At 41.3% G+C, this 24290-nt stretch overlaps 1 protein-coding gene across 4 annotated transcripts in view; it reads right to left on the minus strand.

Moving 5' to 3' along the window:
* Nucleotides 1–23485, minus strand: part of ATXN3 (ataxin 3) — a 37285-nt gene extending 13800 nt beyond the window's left edge. For 2 of the 4 annotated variants that reach the window (XR_004968621.1, XM_036315750.1), the window contains exons 1-10: nt 23407–23485; nt 15763–15927; nt 15357–15401; nt 13919–14004; nt 13430–13496; nt 12541–12628; nt 4549–4681; nt 4022–4188; nt 1684–1780; nt 711–764 (exon numbers count right to left, since the gene is read on the minus strand). Coding sequence is in view for 3 of the 4 variants with exons in the window: in XM_036315750.1 (XP_036171643.1) it covers nt 731–764; nt 1684–1780; nt 4022–4188; nt 4549–4681; nt 12541–12628; nt 13430–13496; nt 13919–14004; nt 15357–15401; nt 15763–15927; nt 23407–23430 (906 nt within the window). In the remaining variant the exon portion in view is untranslated. Of the gene's footprint in view, nt 1–710; nt 765–1683; nt 1781–4021; nt 4189–4548; nt 4682–12540; nt 12629–13429; nt 13497–13918; nt 14005–15356; nt 15402–15762; nt 15928–23406 lie in introns of those variants that run through there. The other 2 variants (XM_036315749.1, XM_036315751.1) reach the window with 2 other exon arrangements.
* Nucleotides 23486–24290: the final 805 nt, after the last annotated feature.

Below are 24290 nucleotides of genomic sequence, written 5' to 3' on the forward strand. Positions count from 1 at the left end.
ATGGATAGTTCGTTGCACTATTAATTATAATAATAAAAATCAAAATGTTCATATGTAAATGATACACACATTAATTTTATAAAGTACCATATAGCCTATTTACAAAGAATACTTACTATTAGGGGAAATGGGTATAAGTAATATGTATGTGTGTCTGTGTGACCAGAAGAAAATGTGCCAAATACTGACATCAGTATTACATAAGGAAAGTAGAATTATGTTTCCTTTTAATTCTGATATGTCTTAAAATAAAATTTCTAGGGTATTAGTTTTTATCTAATTAAGTAGTTTTAAGTTATTTTTAATACTAGATATTTTATGATATTATAAAATATTATTGTGTGACAATAGCACTTGGCTATGTAAAAAAATAAGCTCATATATTTAGAGAGGCGTACTGAAATAAATATGGATAAATGATATAATGATTTAGATTTGTTACAAAAAAAATCCCAACTTGGGGGTAGAAGAGTGACAAGCATAGGAGATGGGGACATAGAAACACAAGGCTGGTATGTACTAATCTTTGTTAAATCTGGGTAATAGGGGTTCATTATGCTGGTTTCTCTACTTTTATATGAATTTTAAGTTTATCATATTTAAAAAATAAAAGTTAAATTTAAAAGAAGTACTAATAAGCACTATTTTGGAATTTTACATATAATTAAATCTATTACTCTATCACTGAATAAAGACTAGAAATATCTCACATTAAGAGGATGTCAGTTGATCAGAATTTTCCTTCATATACTTCTGAGCTGTGACTTAAAAACAAACAAACACAGAAAACAAAGTAAATATTATCTCCATTACACCATCAAATTTTAGCTCCAATATCTTAAGTACCACTAAAATACTGCCAATATGACTGTGAGATGCTTCTCAGGTGCAGAGGTGTGGAGATGTGAAAATATGTGCATCTTAGAATTGATGAAGTACAGTAATTAACAGGCCAAGTTCAGCCACTGGCCTTTTGGTTTCTGATCTGGGATCAGAGGATCTGAATATCTGTTATAGATCTCGTAATTTCCAAGATGGATTTTTATCATTAAGATAAAGGGAAGACCTGTGAGTGGAAAGAGTGGTATTTTTCTGGGGAAAAATTTTTATTTTAAGGGCACTTTTTATAAAACGGATACAAAGCTAGGTTTCAGGAGCTGATGATTCAGATTTATGGGCTGCCCTCCCATGCCAGATGCTGACAGTCCTGCAGTACCGCACTAGAGCGCAATGAGCAGAGCTCTTAGCCACCACCTCTGTTTGTGGTAGGAGTGGGCTCCCCGACCTAAAGTGCCGTTCCCTATGAACAGACAGAAGAACATTGCAGGATTAGGAGCCGAGAAGCACAGTCAAAGGATCATGAAGCATGGTTCTTGCCTTGATTTCATTTTCCCTTTGATGACTGAAATTTCACAGGGTTTCCTTCACCCAATTTCATGTAAACTTAATTAGTATTGGGGAAAAGTTTCCCCCTAAAACAACATTCCATTTCACAGTTTATTTGTTGTAAGTTAAAATAAGTACATTCAAGTGTTCACAGGGTCAGGGAGTAACCAGTCTTTTTTAAAAAGAGAATCCTAAATAAAATAAGTAGTTTAAGCCAAAGCTCTAAGTTCACAAATAGAAAAAATAGCCAAAGTAAAGACTGAATATGCCATTTGAATATTGTACCAACTACTTTACTTTTCAAAGTAGGCTTCTCTTCTCTTCCGTAGCTCTTCTGAAGTCAGCTGTGTACCTGATGTCTGTGGAACATCTTGAGGTGCATTTCTGGAACTACCTGAAAACAAACGAAAATAGGACCAAAACAAACAGTTTATTTACCAGGTAAAGTAACAAGATGTTTATACTTATGCGAATTACACACAAAGGCTTTTTTAAAAAATTTAAATTCTTTATTGTTTAAACTATTAATATGTTTCCCTTTTCCCCCCATTCTCTCCCCAGCCACTCCCACCTCCTCACACAAAAGCTTTTAAAATGTTTTCTTCTTAAACGGATTCTGCTACTATTCTGTAAATACTAGATGCTCGAGGCCTGGCCTGCAATCAGGGCTGATCGGGGCCTTCTGGCTGCCAGCTGGGGCCTCCCTTTCCCTTTCCCGGCTGCCAGCTGCTGGCCAGGGCCTCCCTTCCCCGGTTGCCAGCCAGGGCCTCCCTTCGTTCTACGCCGCCCCATGGTGGTCAGCACACATCACAGTGAGCAATAGAACTCCCGGTCTCCAGGTCAAACTCCCAAGGGGACACTTTGCATATTAGCTTTTTAATAGATAGATAAGTAAGGGTCTGAAAGCCTCAGGGGAAATCTGAATAACGCAGTTCAAACCTAACCAGTATCCACTACAGCCAAAGCTGTCACCCAACTGTGGTAGCAAATGTGAGGATTTAAGACCAACAACCAACTAGGGAGGAAGAGCCATTAACACCACTTTCGCGTGCTCTAACTTATTAGACATCAATCTATACTTCCAAAGACATAGAATTCCTTAGAACCAACTTAAAGTGGATGACCATGAAACAAACACATTCTCTATGTTCCTTTATCTTCAAAAATTTGGGTCCTACAACAACTTCAGTATATTTCCATGGTCTCATTTATTGCACCAACCAGAGATTTTGCACAAATGGTGAAATAAAGTGGTAAGTAGAGTGAATTACGCACAAATAACTAAAATTGCAAAAGCTAGTGTCTGCCATTACCTCAATTTTATTTAGATATTAGAGGCCCAGCACGTGAAATCGCAAGTGGCCCAGCCCCGCCGCACTGGCAGGACCCCAGACCTGCCGTGCGCGAGTAGCTCGCCACCACAAGCCGCTGCAAGCAGCTCACAGGCTGGAGGGAGGGACCGAGGTGCTCCATGCACCTCCTGGTGACTGGTCGTTTGGTCGTTCCAGCGTTCTGGTGTTCCGGCCACTAGCTTTTTATCATATAGATTTCAGGAATTCAATCAATTTCATTAGAAAGTAGAAGGCAAAATCATATTAATTACATGAAAACAAAACTGCCAAAAGAAATTCCTCATGCTTTTATGTAAGCCACTTAGAGCTACAAAACAGACATTTCCTTCCACCGGGATTCCCTAGGGAATATGTCTTGCCTCTCCTCTGCGTATGGGCTTACATCACTATAAAAGCATCAAAGTGGACTCAAGCTATACGTTGCACAGACACCAATGTTAGAGTTTTCCAAAATCAATTTATATTCTCTGCCCAGGCCTTCCTTTGTGTCTAACAGCAAATACATTTATGAAACAGTTGGTCTGGGTAATAGTTCCCCCACTTTTGCCCACAAAAATTGACCTCAGTTTATTGCTATGTTAGTATAGTATTATAACCAAATGGAATAACCAGAAATAAAAATACAGCTAGTTATCTTGGCCAGTGTGGCTTGGTTGGTCTGTGTACCAAAAGGTTGTGGGTTCGATTCCCGGGTGAAGCATGTGCCTAGGTTGTGGGTTCAGTTCCCTGGCCCTGGTAGAGGTGTGTGCAGGAGGATTTTCTATCTCACATCAATGCTTCTCTCTCTCCCCTCCTCTGACCTGCCCCTCTCTCCCTCCCTTTCCCTCTCTCTAAAAATCAATGAAGCCTGGCCAGTATGGCTCAGTGGTTGAGTGTCGACCCATGAACTGCGGTCACGGTTCAATTCCAGGTTAGGGCACATGCCCAGGTTGTGGACTAGATCCCTAGTAAGGGGCATGCAAGAGACAGCCAATTAATGATTCTCTCTCATCATTGATGTTTCGCTCTCCCTTCCTCTCTCTGAAATCAATAAAAACATATTTTTTAAAAATATCAATGAAAATGACCTCGGGTGAGAATTAAAAAATATACAGTCCTAATATAACATAGGTTGTAAAAGGTATTTATATTACAAGAAAACTAAAAGAACAGCTGACTGTACATAGCTATTGATTCTGCAGTAACTGTCAAAGAACATCTAACAGTTCATTAACTTCCAGGAAACCAAGAATTACCTGAATCAATTCTTCAACAATGAAAAAACCCCGTCAGAATGTCTGTACCTTGCATACTGAGCTGAATAGCCCTGCGGAGATCTGCTTCTTCATCTTCCATGTCAATCTGTTGGCGACTTAGGGCCAGAGCCCGCTGCAAATCCTCCTCCTCTTCATCTAACACTCCTGATCCCTCATTTGCTTCTAAGGTTTGTTCCAGATCCGTTTTCTGGACGCTAAAGAATGAAAGCACTGATAATAACTACAGACCAGTCTTGCATTTTAGATATAAAAATATTTATAAACTGAAGATTTTATATGTCAAAACTTAGAAAAATAGAATTAAAGAAACTTAAAGATTTTTCTCGCAGATAAGGTCTAACAATATAAACTTTGTGTTCTGATGTGACTCTAAGTTAACATTTTTAAGTAATTCAAAGAGTTGATTCAAGTTTGAACCAATAAACTTCACTAAAACATATGGGTCTAAAAAAAATTACCAACAATAAAAGGACCACCCATCCAATGTTAGCATGAAAATGTATTTCTTGTAATGAACGAGTATCACACATTCCATACTGCAGAGCTAATTTTACCTCTGTTCTTTTACTTGTGCTAATTCTTCTCCAATAAGTTTTGGTCGATGCATCTGTTGGACCCTGATCATCTGGAGGAGTTGGTCAGCTTCACAATCTGGCAGATCACCCTTAACAACAAATATAGAATAACCTAAAAAAAAGGCAAAAATAAACTAAACAGCTAGTAAGAGATTCAAAATCAATGAAAAATGATAGCAGCTAGAGAGGCAGCGTGGTGTATAGTAGTGGAAAGAAAATAAATTGAGGAATCAGAAAAAGCTGAGTTCAGTAATGATTCTTGCATGGACTGGCAGGGTAAGCTAGGATAAATTACCTGTAAGTCTTTGAGTATAACTTTCCTCACCTGTAAAATGGGAACAGCCATCTACTGGAGTATCAGAAATAAAGGAAACAATATCTATAAAGGGTCCTCCTAAAATAGTGCTTGACCAAGTAGGCTACTCACTACATGGTAGCAGAGAAGCAGTAAAGGTCCGGGTAAGAGCAAGGAATGTGGAAGCAGTCGGCCTGGGTTTTAATGCGAGCTCTTCCATTTCCTAGCTGCATGGTTTCCGGTAAATCACTTTGCCCACCTATGTCCTGGTTTCTTCAATTGTGAAACAGATGAGACTAGTACTTCCTCTGAGGGCTACTATGAGGACACGATCAGATGACATATGTAATAATGTATAATAAATGTAAAATAAGTTATCTGTGGAAAGAGCTGCCTCCTCGCCCCAACCCCCCCACCTTTCCTAACTGAAAACAAGGTCTGAGAAGCAACACCTAAAATCTATATAAGGTATGAAAGGTGTGGCTTGTCTTTTGAAAGAATTACACTGATCCTGGACATTTCTATGGAGAACCAAGATGGCGGCATAGGTTAACACTGGAGTTTGCTGCTTTGAACAACTACTTCAAAAGTGAAACCAAAAAACGGAAGGGACATCACCCAGAACCACAGGAACGCTGCCTGAGTGGAAGTCCTACAACTAGGAGGAAAGAGAAACGCATACGGACACTCAGAGGAGGCGCAGTGCTGAAGTCAAATTCTGAGGTGCGGAGTGCGCGGAGCGGGCTGGCGGCGGAGGGCGCGGTTGGCGTTTTCAATCGGGAGGGAGTCGCAGAATCTGAGCTCCAGATCCGGGCGAGTCTCTAGGGACCCAGACTCAAACGGGAGAAGCGGGACTGTCTGGCTTCGGTCAGAGCGAGTGCAGCTTTCTCTCTGAGCTTTGCAGCGGGTGCTGGGACTCAGAGAGACAGAGCCCCTGGGGACAGGACTGAGAGCCGCCATAACTGCTCTCTCCGGCCCACCCTGTTGATCCTGTGCGACCCGCCCCGCCCAAGCCCTGCACATAGGCATTTGCCGGATAGCCTCAGGCAAAGGCTAGATTAGCACCTCCCTAGAGGACAGAAGTTCTCTCACTGCTGACACAGCTGATTCTCATAGCCACTTGGCCTGGAGGTCAAACCCTCCCTGGAATTAGCTACAACAATCAAGATTTAACTATAAGACTGTGAACAAAGACCACTAGGGGGTGCACCAAGGAAGCATAACAAAATGCGGAGACAAAGAAACAAGACAAAATTGTCAATGGAAGATATAGAGTTCAGAACCACACTTTTAAGGTCTCTCAAGAACTGTTTAGAAGCCGTCGATAAACTTAATGAGATCTACAAGAAAACTAATAAGACCCTCGATCTTATATTGGGGAACCAACTAGAAATTAAGCATACACGGACTGAAATAACGAATATTATACAGACTCCCGACAGCAGACCAGAGGAGCGCAAGAATCAAGTCAATGATTTGAAATGCGAGGAAGCAAAAAACACCCAACCGGAAAAGCAAAATGAAAAAAGAATCCAAAAATGCGAGGATAGTGTAAGGAGCCTCTGGGACAGCTTCAAGCGTACCAACATCAGAATTATAGGGGTGCCAGAAGATGAGAGAGAGCAAGATATTGAAAACCTATTTGAAGAAATAATGACAGAAAACTTCCCCCACCTGGTGAAAGAAATGGACTTACAGATCCAAGAAGCGCGGAGAACCCCAAACAAAAGGAATCCAAAGAGGACCACACCAAGACACATCATAATTAAAATGCCAAGAGCAAAAGATAAAGAGAGAATCTTAAAAACAGCAAGAGAAAGAAACTCAGTTACCTACAAGGGAATACCCATACGACTGTCAGCTGATTTCTCAACAGAAACTTTGCAGGCCAGAAGGGAGTGGCAAGAAATATTCAAAGTGATGAATACCAAGAACCTACAACCAAGATTACTTTATCCAGCAAAGCTATCATTCAGAATTGAAGGTCAGATAAAGAGCTTCACAGATAAGGAAAAGCTAAAGGAGTTCATCACCACCAAACCAGGATTATATGAAATGCTGAAAGGTATCCTTTAAGAAGGGGAAGAGGAAGAAAAAGGTAAAGATACAAATTATGAACAACAAATATGCATCTATCAACAAGTGAATCTAAGAATCAAGTGAATAAATAATCTGATGAACAGAATGAACTGTTGATTATAATAGAATCAGGGACATAGAAAGGGAATGGACTGACTATTCCTGGGGGGGAAAGGGGTGTGGGAGATGCGGGAAGAGACTGGACAAAAATCGTGCACCTATGGATGAGGACAGTGGGTGGGGAGTGAGGGCGGAGGGTGGGGCGGGAACTGGGAGGAGGGGAGTTATGGGGGGAAAAAAAAGAGGAACAAATGTAATAATCTGAACAATAAAGATTTAATTAAAAAAAAAAAAAAAAAAAAAAAGAAAGAATTACACTGATCCTATATAATTTTTTATAAATACGATTCTAGAAAGCCAGTTTTCCCAGCTAAATACTCCATATACTAGTAAAAACTGAATAAGGGTGGGCTATACCTAAGTCATCCTAATCGATTTATGTTTTTCTACCATAAAATTTTCTTAATCTTTGGTGCTTGTTACTGGATATCTTTTGTGAGCATTAATAGATACTGAAATAATACCAAAAAATAAAAACAGACAATGAAACAAATAAATAGGACCAAAGAGTATTAATGGAAAAACTCAAAACAATAATACGTTTAACCTTTTTTAAAAAAAATAGTTTTTATTGATTTCAGAAAGAGGAAGGGAGAGGGAGAGATATAGAAACATCAATGATGAGAGAGAATCATCGATCGGCTGTGTCCTGCATACCCCTACTGGGAGTTGAGGCTGCAACCCAGGCATATGCCCTGACCTGGAATCGAACCGTGATCTCCTGGTTCATGGGTTGACACTCCACCACTGAGCAACAGTGGCTGGGCTAGCCATTTTGGTTTCACAAGGACAAGTGTGCTCAGAGTTCAGATGGTTTAACATGTTTTATGCCAGTAAATCATTTCCAGATCTTAGAAGAGAACTATGTCGGCTCACCATGGCCTCCCATGAAGAGCAGAAACCCTGCCTATTCAGGTGGTATACTGTAAGAATCCTAGGTTTTATTCAAGACTAGATTTCATTTTATGTGTGCTGGGAAGCCACTCAAAGGTGAAGGGTGGCCAAAACCGGTTTGGCTCAGTGGATAGAGTGTCGGCCTTCGGACTGAAAGGTCCCAGGTTCGATTCCGGTCAAGGGCATGTACCTGGGTTGTGGGCACATCCCCAGTAGGGGGTGTGTAGGAGGCAGCTGATCGATGTTTCTCTCTCATCGATGTTTCTAACTCTCTTTCTCTCTCCCTTCCTCTCTGTAAAAAATCAATAAAATATATTTTTAAAAAAAGGTGAAGGGTGAGGTTGTACCATAATATGCATTATGTTTTTTAAAAAATCACTCAGGGCTGTTTTATCAATATAATATATGGGAACCAGAGTGCAAGAAAGTGACCCTTACTGAAATGGAAAGCCTGAGGGATAGCATGTACAGGGAGAAAAAATAATCAGTCTTTTTTCAACATGTTCAGTTTGAAATGCTTTCTGGAGTTCCAAGTGGAGATATCAAAGTTAAGCATTTGGTGTTCAGGGTGGCTGTCTAGACAGCACATACAAGTTTGGGAAGAACTGGCATACAGATCTTATTTTGAGACGTTACTTAAAATAATGGGACAGCACATAGTCAAGAAGTTGTCCAGGGATTGAACACTCAATGGTTAGAAATTGGAGAGAGCAATCCACAAAAGGAATCTGAAGGAAGCAGCCCATGAAAGACGAGGAAAATCAGAGCACTGTGGCCTGTCCACAGCCAAGTGTAGACAGCATTTCAAGAAGGGAAGAATAGTTAAAAACTAAGGGTTTAAAAGAAAAGAGATACAAGTATATAAAACCAAAGAAGTTACATGTGAACTGGAAAGCTCTACATGAGGACCAACCCAGCAGCAAGAAGCATGCCAGTTCCCAGACTGTGATCTGTAAACACTTTTACTAAAAAGGCAGGAAATAATAAAAGATAAGCCTGAAAATTCTGTTAATATGAGAAAGGATTCAAAAGGCTATCGGAGTCATTTCAGAAATTTGGGAGTCAAGTTCCAAAGGTTCCCAGTGGTCCAAGATGGGACAATCTGAGTATCAATATGAATATTATAATGAACTGAAACATATAAACTATGTTTTAATGGATTAACTTACAATGACTTTAGAAAACAACCATTCAATTGGTTACCTTTGGAGGAAAGATACTATGAAATGAACTTTTTGAAAACCTGATAAAAGAAATATTTATCCTGCTTTTGCTATGTAACTATACTTGAGGATAACCAAATACTTGATGAGGGAAAGTTTATTTGTATAGAAGTCTTTCAGCTAATATAATAAATGTAGAAAAGGACAGGGGAGTGGTTAGAGGTCTGAAGAGAGAAGCTGTGAAATAACCATCGTGGAGAGTAAGTGAACTTACAGGAAAACATTAAGAATGGCAAGTAGCACTTAAGGCTCACTTGAAATTTGTGACCATAGATTTAAAGCCAAATCAATCATCACATTTTATGTTACTCTTTTTTTTAAAATATATTTTTATTGATTTCAAAAAGAAAGGGAGAGGGAGGGAGAGAGATAGAAACATCATCGATGAGAGAGAATCATGGATTGGCTGCTTCCTGCACGCCCCCCAGTGGGGATCGAGCCTGTGACCCAGGCATGTGCCCTTGATCGGAATCAAACCCGGGACCCTTTGGTCTGCAGGCCGACGCTCTATCCACTGAGCCAAACTGGCCAGGGCTCATGTTATTCTTTAGCCATGTTCAGCTGCTCTGGTGCAGGAATGGACAAGATCAAAGTTTTGGTTTTAACCAGGTTTGGAATTTTGTTATGAAAGTATGATGGAGGGAAGGGAGAAAGGAGCTGAGGACTGTAGTGATTATACTGATGGATTATAGGAAATAAGCAGACTAAGATAAGAAGTAAGACTATAAGAGGATGTCTGGACCTTGTGGTAGGGTTTAAAGAATTGTTGCAATGGACAAAATAGAGAAAATATGATGCAAAGATAGGAGGCAATAGTAAAAAAAATAGAATCTGGGGAGAACCAAGATGGCGGCATAGGTTAACGCCGGAGTTTGCTGCCTCGAACAACCACTTCAAAAAAAAACCTAAAAGACAGAACGGACAGCACCCAGAACCACAGGAACGCTGGCTGAGTGGAAGTCCTACAACTAGGAGGAAAGAGAAACGCATACGGACACTCAGAGGAGGCTCAGTGCTGAAGTCAAATTCTGAGGTGCGGAGTGCGTGCAGAGCGGGCTGGTGGCTGAGGGCGCGGTTGGCGTTTTCAATCGGGAGGGAGTCGCAGACTCTGAGCTCCATCCAGATCCGGGCGAGACTTTAGGGACCCAGACTCAAACGGGAGAAGCGGGACTGTCTGGCTTCGGTCGGAACTCGAAGGCAGCTTTCTCTCCGAGGTATGCAGTGGTTGCTGGGACTCTGAGAGGCAGAGCCCCTAGGGACGGAACTGAGAGCCGCCATAACTGCTCTCTCCGGCCCACCCTGTTGATCCTGTGCGACCCGCCCCGCCCAAGCCATGCACAGAGGCATTTGCCGGATAGCCTCAGGCAAAGGCTAGATTAGCACTTCCCTAGAGGTCAGAAGTTCTCTTACTGCAGACACAGCTGATTCTCACAGCCAGTTGGCCTGGAGGTCAAATCCCCTCCAGTACTACCTACAACAATCTAGGCTTAACTACAAGACTGTGCATAAAGACCACTAGGGGTTGCACCAAGAAAGCATAAAAAATGCAGAGACAAAGAAACAGGATGCAGATGTCAGAAATGGAAGATATAGAGCTCAAAACCACACTTTTAAGGTCTTTCAATAATTTTCTAAAAACTGCCGATAATTGTAGGGAGATCCTCAAGAAATCTAATGAGACCCTCGATGTTGTGATAAAGAACCAACTAGAAATTAAACATACACTGACTGAAATAAAGAATATTATACAGACTCCCGACAGCAGACCAGAGGAGCGCAAGAATCAAGTCAAAGAATTGAAATGTGAAGAAGCAAAAAACATCCAACCGGAAAAGCAAAATGAAAAAAGAATCCGAAAATACGAAGATAGTGTATTGTAAAGAGCCTCTGGGACAGCTTCAAGTGTACCAACATCAGAATTATAGGGGTGCCAGAAGAGGAGAGAGAGCAAGATATTGAAAACCTATTTGAAGAAATAATGACAGAAAACTTCCCCCCACCTGGTGAAAGAAATAGACTTACAGGTCCAAGAAGTGCAGAGAACCCCAAACAAAAGGAATCCAAAGAGGACCACACCAGGACACATCATAATTAAAATGCCAAGAGCAAAAGACAAAGAGAGAATCTTAAAAGCAGCAAGAGAAAGAATCTCAGTTACCTACAAGGGAATACCCATACGACTGTCAGCTGATTTCTCAACAGAAACTTTGCAGGCCAGAAGGGAGTGGCAAGAAATATTCAAAGTGATGAATGCCAAGAACCTACAACCAAGATTACTTTATCCAGCAAAGCTATCATTCAGAATTGAAGGTCAGATAAAGAGCTTCACAGATAAGGAAAAGCTAAAGGAGTTCATCACCACCAAACCAGGATTATATGAAATGCTGAAAGGTATCCTTTAAGAAGAGGAAGAGGAAGAAAAAGGTAAAGATACAAATTATGAACAACAAATATGCATCTATCAACAAGTGAATCTAAGAATCAAGTGAATAAATAATCTGATGAACAGAATGAACTGGTGATTATAATAGAATCAGGGACATAGAAAGGGAATGGACTGACTATTCTTGCGGGGGAAAGGGGTGTGGGAGATGCGGGAAGAGACTGGACAAAAATCTTGCACCTATGGATGAGGACAGTGGGTGGAGAGTGATGGCGGAGGGTGGGGCGGGAACTGGGAGGGGGGGAGCTATGGGGGGAAAAAAGAGGAACAAATGTAATAATCTGAATAAAGATTTAATTAAAAAAAAAAGTAGGATGCTTGCAATTAGGGTTTAAAGGTGGTACAGTTATTGGTAACAGCAAGGCAAAAGTGGAATAAAGAGATATTTGCAATTAAGGAGCAAGGCATTGGATTGATTTTTGATATAGAGATCACTAAGAATGGTGAAAGGAGTTCAAGCAGAAGGAAGACAGTGAGTCAGACCCTAAAATCTTCAATGGAAAAGAGGCGGATCACAGATGACTACAAAAAATCAGGGGGTCAAGTTTAGTATAGTGAGACGTATTTCAAAGGAGCTGGAAATTTTAGGGCATAACAGTGGCCCAGAAGGGGCGAGGAGGAGGAAGAGAATTACTTGGGCCTCCCTTTGGCTCTGTGGTATGTGAAGTACCGGAGAAAAAAGAGCCATTACTTAGAGAGCTGCAAAGGAAGCAGCATCCTCAGGGGAGGGCCAGGTGTCAGTGAGAACTCCCCCTGAACAGTATCAGTCAGACCACAACCTCAAGTTCACCATGTAAAACAAAGATTACCTCACTGCCACTGCCAAAAAAATAGTTTTGTTATATTCATATCTAATGAGTTAGTTTTATTTAGCTTCTTTGAAAGATAACATTATAAAATTTTCCATTTTTATTTACCTTCTTGTTGCAATTGAGCCAAAAAAAGTGCAAGGTATGTGTCTGATATTAATTCTGGACCCGTCAAAAGAGAATTCAAGTTGAACCACTGAAAAAAAAATTGCCATCATTTAAATTAATATACATTATAATTAAGAAGGAAATTTCACGTTACGAATAGATATAACCCAGCTAAGCTTAGTATGACTGCCAGTGGTTCTCAACCTTCCTAATGCTGTGACCCTTTAATACAGTTCCTCATGTTGTGGTGACCCTCAACCATAAAATTATTTTCGTTGCTACTTCGTAACTGTAATTTTGCTACTGTTATGAATCGTCATGTAAATATCTGATATGCAGGATGTATTTTCAGGGGTCGCGACCCACAGGTTGAGAACCACTGGAAAACAAGTCAAACTGAGATTTAAAAAAAAAAAATTACGAAGAGAGAGAGAGAAAGAGGAAGAGGGAGAGGGAGAAGGAGAGAGATAAAGAGAGATAGAAACATCAATCAGTTGCATCCTGTACCTGCCTTGTCCAGGGGTCAAACCCACAACCTAGGTATGTGCCCTGACTGGAATTGAACTAGCAACCTTTTGGTGCATAAGATGATGCTCCTACCAACTGAGCCACCCAGTCAGGGCTGCATTTGTCTTAAATAAATAATTTTTCTTGTGGTACACCTAAACTGTACATGGTTATCACAAATAAATCTATACTGGAAACTGACATTGTCTTTTAAAATAGCAAATTTCTAACTATCAAGACTGAAACTATGCTACATATCTGCACATGAATGGTGAGTTTCTTCATCAGATCCTGAGCCTCTGATACTCTGGACTGTTGAACATTTTAGTTGCAAATGGAGTGCAGGATGAGAAAAAATACAAGGAAGCAGGAGAAACATTACCTGTTTTCCTAATTTTCTAACTGTAAACCAGTGTTCTTTATAATTGCATATAAATGATCTTTCATTTCTAGAAAAGGAAAAAAATAAAGACCCAATATTAAGTTGAAGTATTAGAGTTCATAGTCATTTAGTTTGTCTACTGGCAAGTATTATATAAAACTTATGATAATTTACTAGTAAGATTATGTTTACAGTTTAGTATCACTAATTTTTTTAAAATTATAAACAGAATGAATCTCTACACATTTGGGATGCTGTGCAAAATGAAGGCATCACACATCACTAAAGGATCAGCTCTGTGCCACCACACACCGAGCTGCCAGGCAGGCTGAGAGGGCACATGTTCATGGACATCTCCAAAAGGAGAAGTAGGGAATGAAGCAGGGTACATCAAAACAAAAACATTCAAAATATATTTTTCTTAAGAAATTATAACTTTAATAATCAAATTTAGGAAAAGAAACGTAGGAAAAGCAAAATAAATCTTACATGGGATCGATCCTGAGCCTCTGATACTCTGGACTGTTGAACAGGATTAGTTCTAAACCCCAAACTTTCAAGGCATTGCTTATAACCTGTTAAAAAAAACAGCAAATTCTGATGAGCTAAACCATTCAATTCCAAATGTAATCAGGGAAAATCATATTAATTGTGCAAACAATTGTATTTCATATATCAATTTCCCTGGAAGGCTATAGTTTTTTCAAAGTGTGTGTGTATAAGATATTTCACTAAATCTATAAATAACATACAAACATAGCATTTAAAAAGTCTTTTTAACTCTAGGTTTCTGGGATATTCCAGGGAACCACACAATTCCTAGATAAAACTGCCTCAAAAATCCAGATGTATATTCTTAAAACTAGTCCTCTATATACATATGATAAATTGGACGCTATGGTCCTGCTGCAGAAAAGTTATATTTCAACTCACTACCTGATATGTCAGGAATAGTGATAATTATATGTCTATTAAGGTGAGCTCTTTCTAGGGGTTTAAACTGTAGTGTTCATAGATTTTAATCTTCTGTTATCACAGGTCTATAATTTTAGGAAAAACAAAAGATAAACCTGGTTATTTCAAACTGTCTAGAAAGAAATAGGAGATTTCTGAAAATTCACTACTAATCCTTCTAGGTAGCTGACAAAGAGGCAAGCGAACTTGGTAACTAGCAAACGAAGTGAATGCCATGTAGGGGCAAATGTGAATCAGCACCAAGGGCAGCGCCACACACCACAAAGGACAAGCGCTGGCCCCTCAGACTTCCATCCCAGCCCTGTAGGGAAGCACTGAATGGAAATGCTGGTGAATGAGGAGTCCAGGACAGTGCAAGGGGAAAGCAAACAAAATTATCTTCAGAAGTAGATCCCTCAAGAGAGGTTCCGAAAGAACTCTGGAAGCACCTTCAAGGTGTTAGAAACACAATGAAAGACCCACAGATAAAAGAATCTCACAAGCAATATAGCTTCCTTTGAAGTCTATGGGTGAATATACGTTTAAAAAAAAAAGAAAAGAAAAAGCCTCGGGCCATAATAAAATAACCCAGTCTCAGTAGGCTGATTAAAAGGGAGACAGTGAGGTGTTGCATTTTCTCAAATTTACACAAGAGATAGTAAGTTTAAAAGACTATGACTTATTGGAGTTAAGGTTATTAGTATCTAGATGCAAATTAAATAATCTTTCAAAAAAGCCCTATTCTAAAATGAAGATTCTACAATCCTAATTTTCATATTTACCTATATAAAAGTCTAATGCTCTAAGAGTACAATCTTATACTTTTAGACACAACCCATTGGAGGAACTTCTAAAGGTCATATCATTAGAGTGACTATGAAACGCTGTGAGAAGATGCTTCTACCAACCATACCCTGAGCTTAAATACAGCCAGGGACAAAAACAACACTTAGTACTTATTGTGACTACTTACTTGAATAGAGAAAAAACCACTATCATCCATATTCCCAGAAGGCTGCTGTTTAATTTGGAAAGGTAGTTGAGGCGGGGGTTGAGGGTGGAGAAAGAAGGAAAAACTGTCATTAATAGGCATATTTAAAATAACATTTTGTGCATTCTCATTTACAAAGTCAACAGCAGAGTTATAATTAACAAGTCAGATCCCGATAGGGAGAATAGTTTGTTCTTTTCTAAACAATACCCACATTTTTTCCTTTTTCTTTTTCATACCCGTGTGTGTGTTTTGTTTTTGTTTTTTCCCAATCCCTCTATGCCCTCAAACACCCTCTCCCCCTCATCAGAACTATCTGCCGGCTCTCTATGAGTCTTAATACCCACATTTTTTAGAAAATGCAATTTGGCGAGTTTAAAATCAGTACCTGTAAAAACGTTCGATAGTCTTCACTAGTCACTCCGCCTTCTGCCATCCTCATCCTCTCTTCTTCATCTAGTTGATGTGCAATAGAAGATAATTCCACAGGGCTAAAATATTCTCCTTGCAATAGATTATTCAAGCAATGCTGAGCACAAAGTGAGCCTTCTTGCTAATATCCAAAAGAAAAAATTCAAATGTGGCTTGATAAACAGATTTGTTCAGGGTCTTTCCTTAAAGAGGAATTTAATGACTAACTTCTTAACGGTCAAAACTGAACCTTTCTGGCTTTAGACCAGTGGTTCTCAACCTTCCTAATGCCGCGACCCTTTAATACAGTTCCTCATGTTGTGGTGACCCCCAATTTCATTGTTACAAGTTGAACATAATTAAAGCATGGTGGTTAATCACAAAACAATATGTAATTATATATGTGTTTCCCAATGGTCTTAGGCGACCCCTGTGAAAGGGTCGTTCGACCCCCAAAGGGAGTTGAGAACCACTGCTTTAGACAAACAACACTAACAAAAGGTAAATGCATTTTCATTTAACATTTGTTTTACAATCCTGCCATTAATGAAACCATAATAATTTAGCTCTATAATGGAAAACTTAAGAATGATTTATATTGCCGGGACCAGTTTGGCTCAGTGGATAGAGCGTCGGCCTGTGGACTCAAGGGTCGCAGGTTCGATTCCGGTCAAGGGCGTGTACCTTGGTTGCGGGCACATCCCCAGTAGGGGGTGTGCAGGAGGCGGCTGATCGATGTTTCTCTCTCATCGATGTTTCTGACTCTCTATCTCTCTCCTTTCCTCTCTGTGAAAAATCAATAAAATATATTTAAAAAAAAAAAAAAAGAATGATTTATATTAAACAAACATCTATGAAATACACCCAATCTCATATTTTACTAAAAATTACTCTATAAGCACTTAGCCTCCCTCATTTTCAGTGCCTAAAATAAATCCACTCAAGATTCCAGAGCAAATTACTAATGCTGAAAGGGAATTTTAGTCCCTAGAACATTTGTTCTTTTAACAGGGTAATGTCTACTTGATTTCAATGCTTATTCATGTAACTTCATATCTCAAGAGCTGATACAGGTAAGAACAATCTAAGTTAATGAGACCTCATGGCTGCAGAGTTGAGGTTTCCTTTGGGAACTCTGAAGGTAAGACACACACAGGGTGGTGCCGTGAGCAAGACTGTCCAAAAGGCAGCCCTGGAGCTCACTCTGGACAAGCCAACATGGGGGGCTGCATCCAAGCTCGGCTCCCCATGGCATCACTGACTTCCTGTTATGGTCGCAGGGGATTACAACTTCCCATGGGCCTTCAGGTGCTGGGCAGATGGCTTTTTTACATGTATGACAACCCAAGTATGTATCCAGACTGCCTGGCACTGAGAAGACTCATCAGCCCTCTCCCTGACACAATGTTGCTTTTCCAAGCTTGCCTTTTAAGAAGAGACATTCAAGCCCTGCCTGCATAGCTAGGTGGTCGAGTGTCCCACCTATGAACCAGGAGGTCACGGTTCGATTCCCAGTTAGGGCATATATCTGGATTGTGGGCTCAATCCCCAAGGCCGCCGGTCAATGATTCCCTCTCATCACTGATGTTTCTATTTCTCTCTCCCTTCCTCTCTGAAATCAATAAAAATCTATTTTTTAAAAAAAGAAGAAGAAGAGACATTCAAGAATAAACGAGATCCCTCCTATGAATCAAGACCAGGGGTTTGCCTTTGTGGGATGATGGCAGCAAGGAAAACAGGTTTCTCCTGCTAACTCTGGCCTTCTAAGTTCTCCTTTCCCCAGTAAAGTCTATTCTGTAACCCAGTCTGTCTGTCTGAGCTATGTTACATAATAGATAGTGACCCCAAAGAACAACATCTTACAAGATGCATATTCTTCCTGATCAATTAATGTTCAAGGAACAAAATTCAGCTGCTGAAAAAGATATAAGGAGCCCTAGCCTGGTGGTTCACTTGGTTGGAGCGCCATCCCATACGTCAAAAGGTTGTGGGTTTGACTCCCGTTCAGGGCACATACCTACGTTGTGGGTTCAATCCCCAGGTGAGGGTGTGTACGGGAGGCAATGATTGATGTTTTCACACTGATGTTTCTGTCTCTCTCCCTTCCTCTCTCTAAAAAAGAAATCAATAAACATCCTCAGGGTGAGGATTATAAAAAAGATATAAGGAATACATATGTAATGGAATAGGAAAGCAGCATTGAGACAGTTTGAGATAGGGGCTGAGATAAATTTATCTTCATAACCTGGTATGGTAGTGAAAGAGGACTTGTCTCCACCTCCTTTTCCTTCTACTGTATTCCTACCACCAGAGAGCAACTCCCACTGAAAACTACAATGCAAAACGAAGAATATACAGATATCTTAGTTATATTCTGCTGAAAAATTACAGGTCAAACAAGCACTCACAAGAGGAAAGCCAAGTGGCTAAAACACACAAAAAGGTGCTCACCTCCATTACCATTAGGGAAGTATATACTAAAACCACAATGCATTACTAGTACACACGCTCCAAAATGGCTACAATGTTGGAAAGTGTTAGAGACATCAAAACTATCATTTGCTACCAGTGAAAGTGTAAGTTAGTATAACCACTTTGGAAAACTATTTGTAATACCTACTAAAGCTTATCATCCACATACCCTATGATCTAGCAATTCCACTACCAGGTATAGAATACAAACAAAAGAAATGTCGCCCGGCCTGTGTAGCTCAGAGGTTGAGCATCGACCTCTGAACCAGGAACTCACGGTTTGATTCCCAGTCAGGGCACGTGCCTGGGGTTGTGGGCTTGATCCCCAGTGTGTAGCATGCAGGAGGCAGCTGACCAATGATTCTCTCTCATCATTGATGTTTCTATCTCTCTCTCCCACTCCCTTCCTCTGTGAAATCAATAAAGAATATATTTAAAAAAACAGAAATGCAAAATTATGTTCATCAAAAAACATGTACAAGAACGTTCAAAAAAGCACTACTTATTCATATTGGAAACTAGCAAAAGCCCATCACAGTACAATGTATTCGTTCATTGGTTTATATTCACAAAGGAATAGTACACAACAATGAGAATGAATCAACTACAACTACCTGCAACAATATGGATGAATCTCTCAAACGATGTTAAACAAAAGAAGACAGACTCAAGAGTCTACACTATATGATTCCATTTACAAAAGTTCAAAAACAGGCAAAACTAGTCTGCAATGTTAGACTAGTGCAGGGAGTGGAGGCAGGGGTGGGAAAGGCAGGGAAATACATGTTTGTTATTCAATCTCAGTATTATTCACACGTATGTTTACTTTGTGAGAATTCATTGAGCTGCCTCGTATGATTTGTGTGCCCCTACATGTATTATATTTAATTTAAAAATTCAAACAACAAAAAAGCCTCTGCTAAGATACAGCTATTGCACACAGCAAGAGTTACCTAATATGGTAACCAGACAATGAATTTTCTGGGATCAGTCCTAATGCAAATTTTCTCTCCTGCTGTCATACCTCAGTTTGGGGCTCTTGAACTATGGTTACCATACTTAATACTATATATAGAAACAGTGACATCCAAATATTTGATACAAAAAAATGAAAAATAAGCACTTGTCTAAGTAAAACTATATCGCTATAGGAAATAATATCGTTCTGTATTTTTACTATGATTTAATGAGAGAAAATAGCACATTGTCCAGCCCAAATTTTAAAAGCACTTTTTTTAAAGTCACAAGATGAATCAAATACTGCAAGGACCAAAAAAATTGTACAGTGGTCCCTCTAAAGATTATGCATCCCCCTCTCCAAAAACTATCCCCAGTCACTTCCTCCTCATCAAGCTTCAACCAAAGCTGAATAGTTCACTTTGTTATAGTTTAAGTTCAGAGGTACTGAAATTCCATGATTTCAGTCCTAACTTTGCTTTGGGATTAGAGGATAAGCAAACTGCATCTCCAGCTTTACAAAACCACAAAAGGATGAAATCCACCACTGCCCTGGAAGTCTTCAGGACCAACCCGAAACCAGCTCAAATTCCCAGGGAAATACTCCACCCAATCGACCAAGCAGCACTTCATCTCAACCAAGTTATAGCAAGGTCCCCCGCCTGCTGAGGTTCACAAACACAAGCATCCCAATAACAACAAGGCCAGCACTTCTGCAACACAAAGTGCCAGGGAGCAGGCTAAGCACTCATATCTCTGAGGCAGACACTTTACTATCCTCACACCAGAGGAGGAAACTAGATCCCAGAGATAATAAGTAACTTACCCAGATCACACAGGTAGTCAATAAATGGCAAAGCTGGGCTCCAAACCCAGGCAGAGTCTTCAAGTCTGTGTTACTACCACTTCCCCGTGCCATTTACCTATTACTAAACCTCAACTATCCTGACGATAGCTAAGAACCAGTAATCACAAAAGGGCATATAATAGATGTCATAAAGTCAATGCGCAGCATCTTTTCAGCATTTCCACTGATTTTAAATATAATCCCAGCAAGTTTGGTCACCATTCTCAGTTTACATTACATAAAAGTACCAATTCAGATGGCACAGTGAACTCACCGAGAGCAGCCAGCAATTGAAGTGATAACAAAAATGACAAAAGCAGGCAACAGAAAATCAAAATCAAAAACAAACAAAAAGCGCCCTAACCGGTTTGGCTCAGTGGATAGAGCCTCGGCCTGCGGACTGAGAGGTCCCGGGTTCGATTCTGGTCAAGGGCACATCCCCAGTGGGGGGCGTGCAGGAGGCAGCTGATCGATGTTTCTCTCTTGTCAATGTTTCTAACTCTCTGTCCCTCTCCCTTCCTCTCTGTAAAGAATCAATAAAATATATTTAAAGCCGAAACCGGTTTGGCTCAGTGGATAGAGCGTCAGCCTGCAGACTGAAAGGTCCCAGGTTCAATTCCGGTCAAGGGCATGTACCTGGGTTGTGGGCACATCCCCAGTGGGAGATGTGCAGGAGGCAGCGGATTGATGTTTCTCTGTCATTGATGTTTCTAGCTCTCTGTCTCTCTCCCTTCCTCTCTGTAAAAAATCAATAAAGTATATTTAAAAATATATATATATTTAAAAACAAAAACAAACAAACAAAAAAAAAACACACAAAAAGCAGTTAGTGGTCATTTCATATTAGAGTTAACTCCGGCTCTTGAGCCATTTAATATTAGGACAAACTCCTGCTCTTGAATCAAATTCAACCTGCACCAGTAGCTAAGAATGGTTTTTATATTTTCAGATGGTTAGGAAAACACACATAAACAAGAATATATGACCTGCAAAGCCTAAAATATGTACAGAAAAATTGCTTAGACACACAGCACCGTTATATCTTAGATGCTCCAAGAACTCAATGTGTTCAATATTTATTGAGCATCTACTATGTGCCAAGCACTCTCTTAGGTCCTGGGGATGTAACAGGCAAACTTGTTGAGTTTACATTTTGACTTAATAAAAGGACCCTCAAAGTGACAACTCTAAATATGAGGAAACCAAGATTCCAGGGGGAAGTGCTTGCAGATCTCTACATGCACAGCTTCCTTAGAGCCAGAGTTGGGTTTTTGGCTCTCTGAACCCAGGACCTAGCAAGGGTTAAATATATGTGGTGGAAGGGAAGGGCTAAATATACGTGTGTGGAAAATGGCATATTAAGTTCATATATTGAGAAGGGACTGTGATGAGACTAACAACGGGCCTTATGATTATAGGTGCTTCCCATACTCTTGAAATATGCCTGAAAAACTTTAATTCAAGAGCCTTAATTTGCTACGTACATATGTTTATAAGGGTAAATATATTCCTGAAATATCTTCAAGCTGATAATTGAGTGACTTCATTCACGTAAATAGATTTTCATTAGGCTATTGCTCCACTCCTTTTGATCCCATGGTTTAGTAGTTACCTTCACTGAAATCAATCTAAAATAGGTAACATTCTATATTTTTAAAATATGCATTGCAAAAGTCTCAAGAATCTTCCATGTTGAGACATTTGGTCTTATACCAAAATTTCTGAAAATTAGTAATAACAATATGTACATAGAGGGTTCTCCTTATCCAATCTCCTTATAGCCAATCAACGAAATTTCTATTGCCCAAGTTTCATAAATCATGTCAAACAAGTCAAGATTAATATCATCTATACTACTGAGTCTTTCCTCCCCATACATAAAAATTAGTCTATTCTAATGCCAAAACTTCTCTTTATTGAAAAGAAAAGCACCCTAGCCGGTTTGGCTCAGTGGATAGAGTATGAGCATCCGGACTGAAGGGTCCCGGGGGTTCAATTCCAGTCAAGGGCACATGCCCAGGTTGTGGGCTTGATCCCAAGTAGGGCCTGTGCAGGAGGCAGCCGATCCATGATTCTCTCTCACCACTGATGTTTCTATCTCTCTCTCCCCCTCTCCCTTCCTCTGCGAAATAAATAAAAATATGTATTTTAAAAAGGAAAGCATTCCATTTAACAACTTTAGATTTGTGCTGTTGCCTCCTTAGACTTTATTTGATGGTGGTGTGCCTGTGAACCTTTTTAAATGGATAAATGATCATTTACAACTATTTAACAAAACAAAGCCTCTTTTCTCCTACTAATTAAAAGCCTCACCAGCAACCCCTTCAAAACTTGAAACTCTTACGAAACAAAATATCATGTGCCCAAGTTATCCTGAGCAAGGTTTCACTCAAACCGAAATAGCTAGCTAATTGCATGTGGGAGAAGACGAGTTTCTCCGCATGCCACAAGCAGCATCTTTTCAAGCTCCTCGTCATCGAAGAATCAAAACAAGCCAGGCTAGGACCCCACCCCATCCTACCCCCCCCAACCCCCCCATCCTACCCCCCCACCCCCCCCCACCCTACCCACCCCCCCACCCTACCCACCCCCCCCACCCCCACCCCCGACACCTAATAAGAAACCTGGTTTCCTATCCGGAAAGATGGGACTACCGAAAGAAACGAAACCCAAAGAAACTAAACCCAAACCTTTCGTAACAAAAACTCTCGTGGCGACTTCCCTGTCTAGGTCCCTACATGTCAGGCCCTCCACGGGATGGAGTCAGGCTCCCGGCACCGGAGTCTCACGGAACTGGTGCAGGGGCAGGGCGTGAACCCGAGCCCAGGGAACTAAGCGGATGGGGGGGTTCCAATAGGAAACTGAGGAGCCCAGAGGAGGAAAAGTTCATGCTGCCGCGAGCAGGGTTGCGAGAGTTGGAAGGAGCGAGGGAGGCGCCCGGGAGGTGACGAGCTACAACCCACGGAGAGTGGGGGCAGGAAGGACTGGGGAAGGAACCCCACGGAAAGTGGAGGGGAAGCGCAGAAGCAAACCCACTCTGGGCCACCCCGGCTCCGGTGCCCCGCGGCGCCCCCGGCTCAGCCCACACTCCCCGCCGGCTCCCGGGACTTCCCAGGCCCCGGGCTCCCCGGGCTCCCCGGGCACCTCGGTCACGGGCACGGGCCTCCGGGGCGAAGAGTGCAGTGGGGGCTTCAGGGAAGCTCCCCTCCCGAGGAAGGTCTTCCCCGCCCCTCGAGATCGGGATGGGGCGCCACGAGCCCCACCCAGCTCTTTGGAAGATGGCAGTACCGCGCCCCACGCCCGCCACGGCACCGCGGGCAGGTGCCCCCGAACGCGGACACTCACTTTCTCGTGGAAGATGGACTCCATGTTTATTTGTCTGGAGCCAACGGCCCCCGCGACAGACCACCCCCTACTGCTCCGCCCCCGCCCCGGCCCCACCCCTCCGCCCACCCGGCTCCGCCCCACCTGGCCCGCCCCTGGTCACGTGTTTCGCGCGGACCAATCACACCCGAGGATGAGAGTCACGTGGAGAGAAGAGCGAGTGAAAGCCCGGCGGTAAACGCAGAGACACGTGACCTATGTAACGCGTCCTCCTATCCACTGTTAGCTGGCAGGCTGGGCGGGGGGGGGGCCGGGGGGAGGGTGTCTGCAGCGCCGCCTGCCGTCTGGAGGATCTTCTCCACTTTCCACCCATTGCTATGGATTCTTAAGGACCTCCCGGGTTCTATGTTCTTTTTGTTTTCCACTATACTTTGTACTTTCTACATATCATATCTGATTATAATTATTTAATATGTTTCTCTATCGCCATTGAAAGCCTCATTAAGAAACAGGCATCGCCCAGCAGGTGTGGCTTAGTGGTTGAGTATGGACCTATGAACCAGGAGATTACCAGTTGGATTCTCTATCAGGGCACTTGCCCTGGTTGTGGACTTCCTCCCCAGTGTGGGCATGTAGGAGGCAGCCGATCAGTGATTCTCCTTCATCATTGTTGTTTCTCTCTCTCTCCCCCTCTCTCCCTTCCTCTCTGAAATCAATAAATAAATACATTTAAAAAAAAAGAAACAGGCATCATTGCCTCCCCGAATACCTAGCACTTATGTAAAAATGATAGTTAATATTTATACAGATATGGGGCTGACTGGAGGGTAGGCAATTTTCTAAGAGCTTTGCATATATTAATAAATTTACTACGGCAACGTTTGATGCAGGTGCTAGTATCCCTA

The sequence above is a fragment of the Myotis myotis genome, unplaced genomic scaffold (genome assembly GCF_014108235.1).
Source record: "Myotis myotis isolate mMyoMyo1 unplaced genomic scaffold, mMyoMyo1.p scaffold_m19_p_1, whole genome shotgun sequence".
Classification (NCBI taxonomy): domain Eukaryota; kingdom Metazoa; phylum Chordata; class Mammalia; order Chiroptera; family Vespertilionidae; genus Myotis; species Myotis myotis.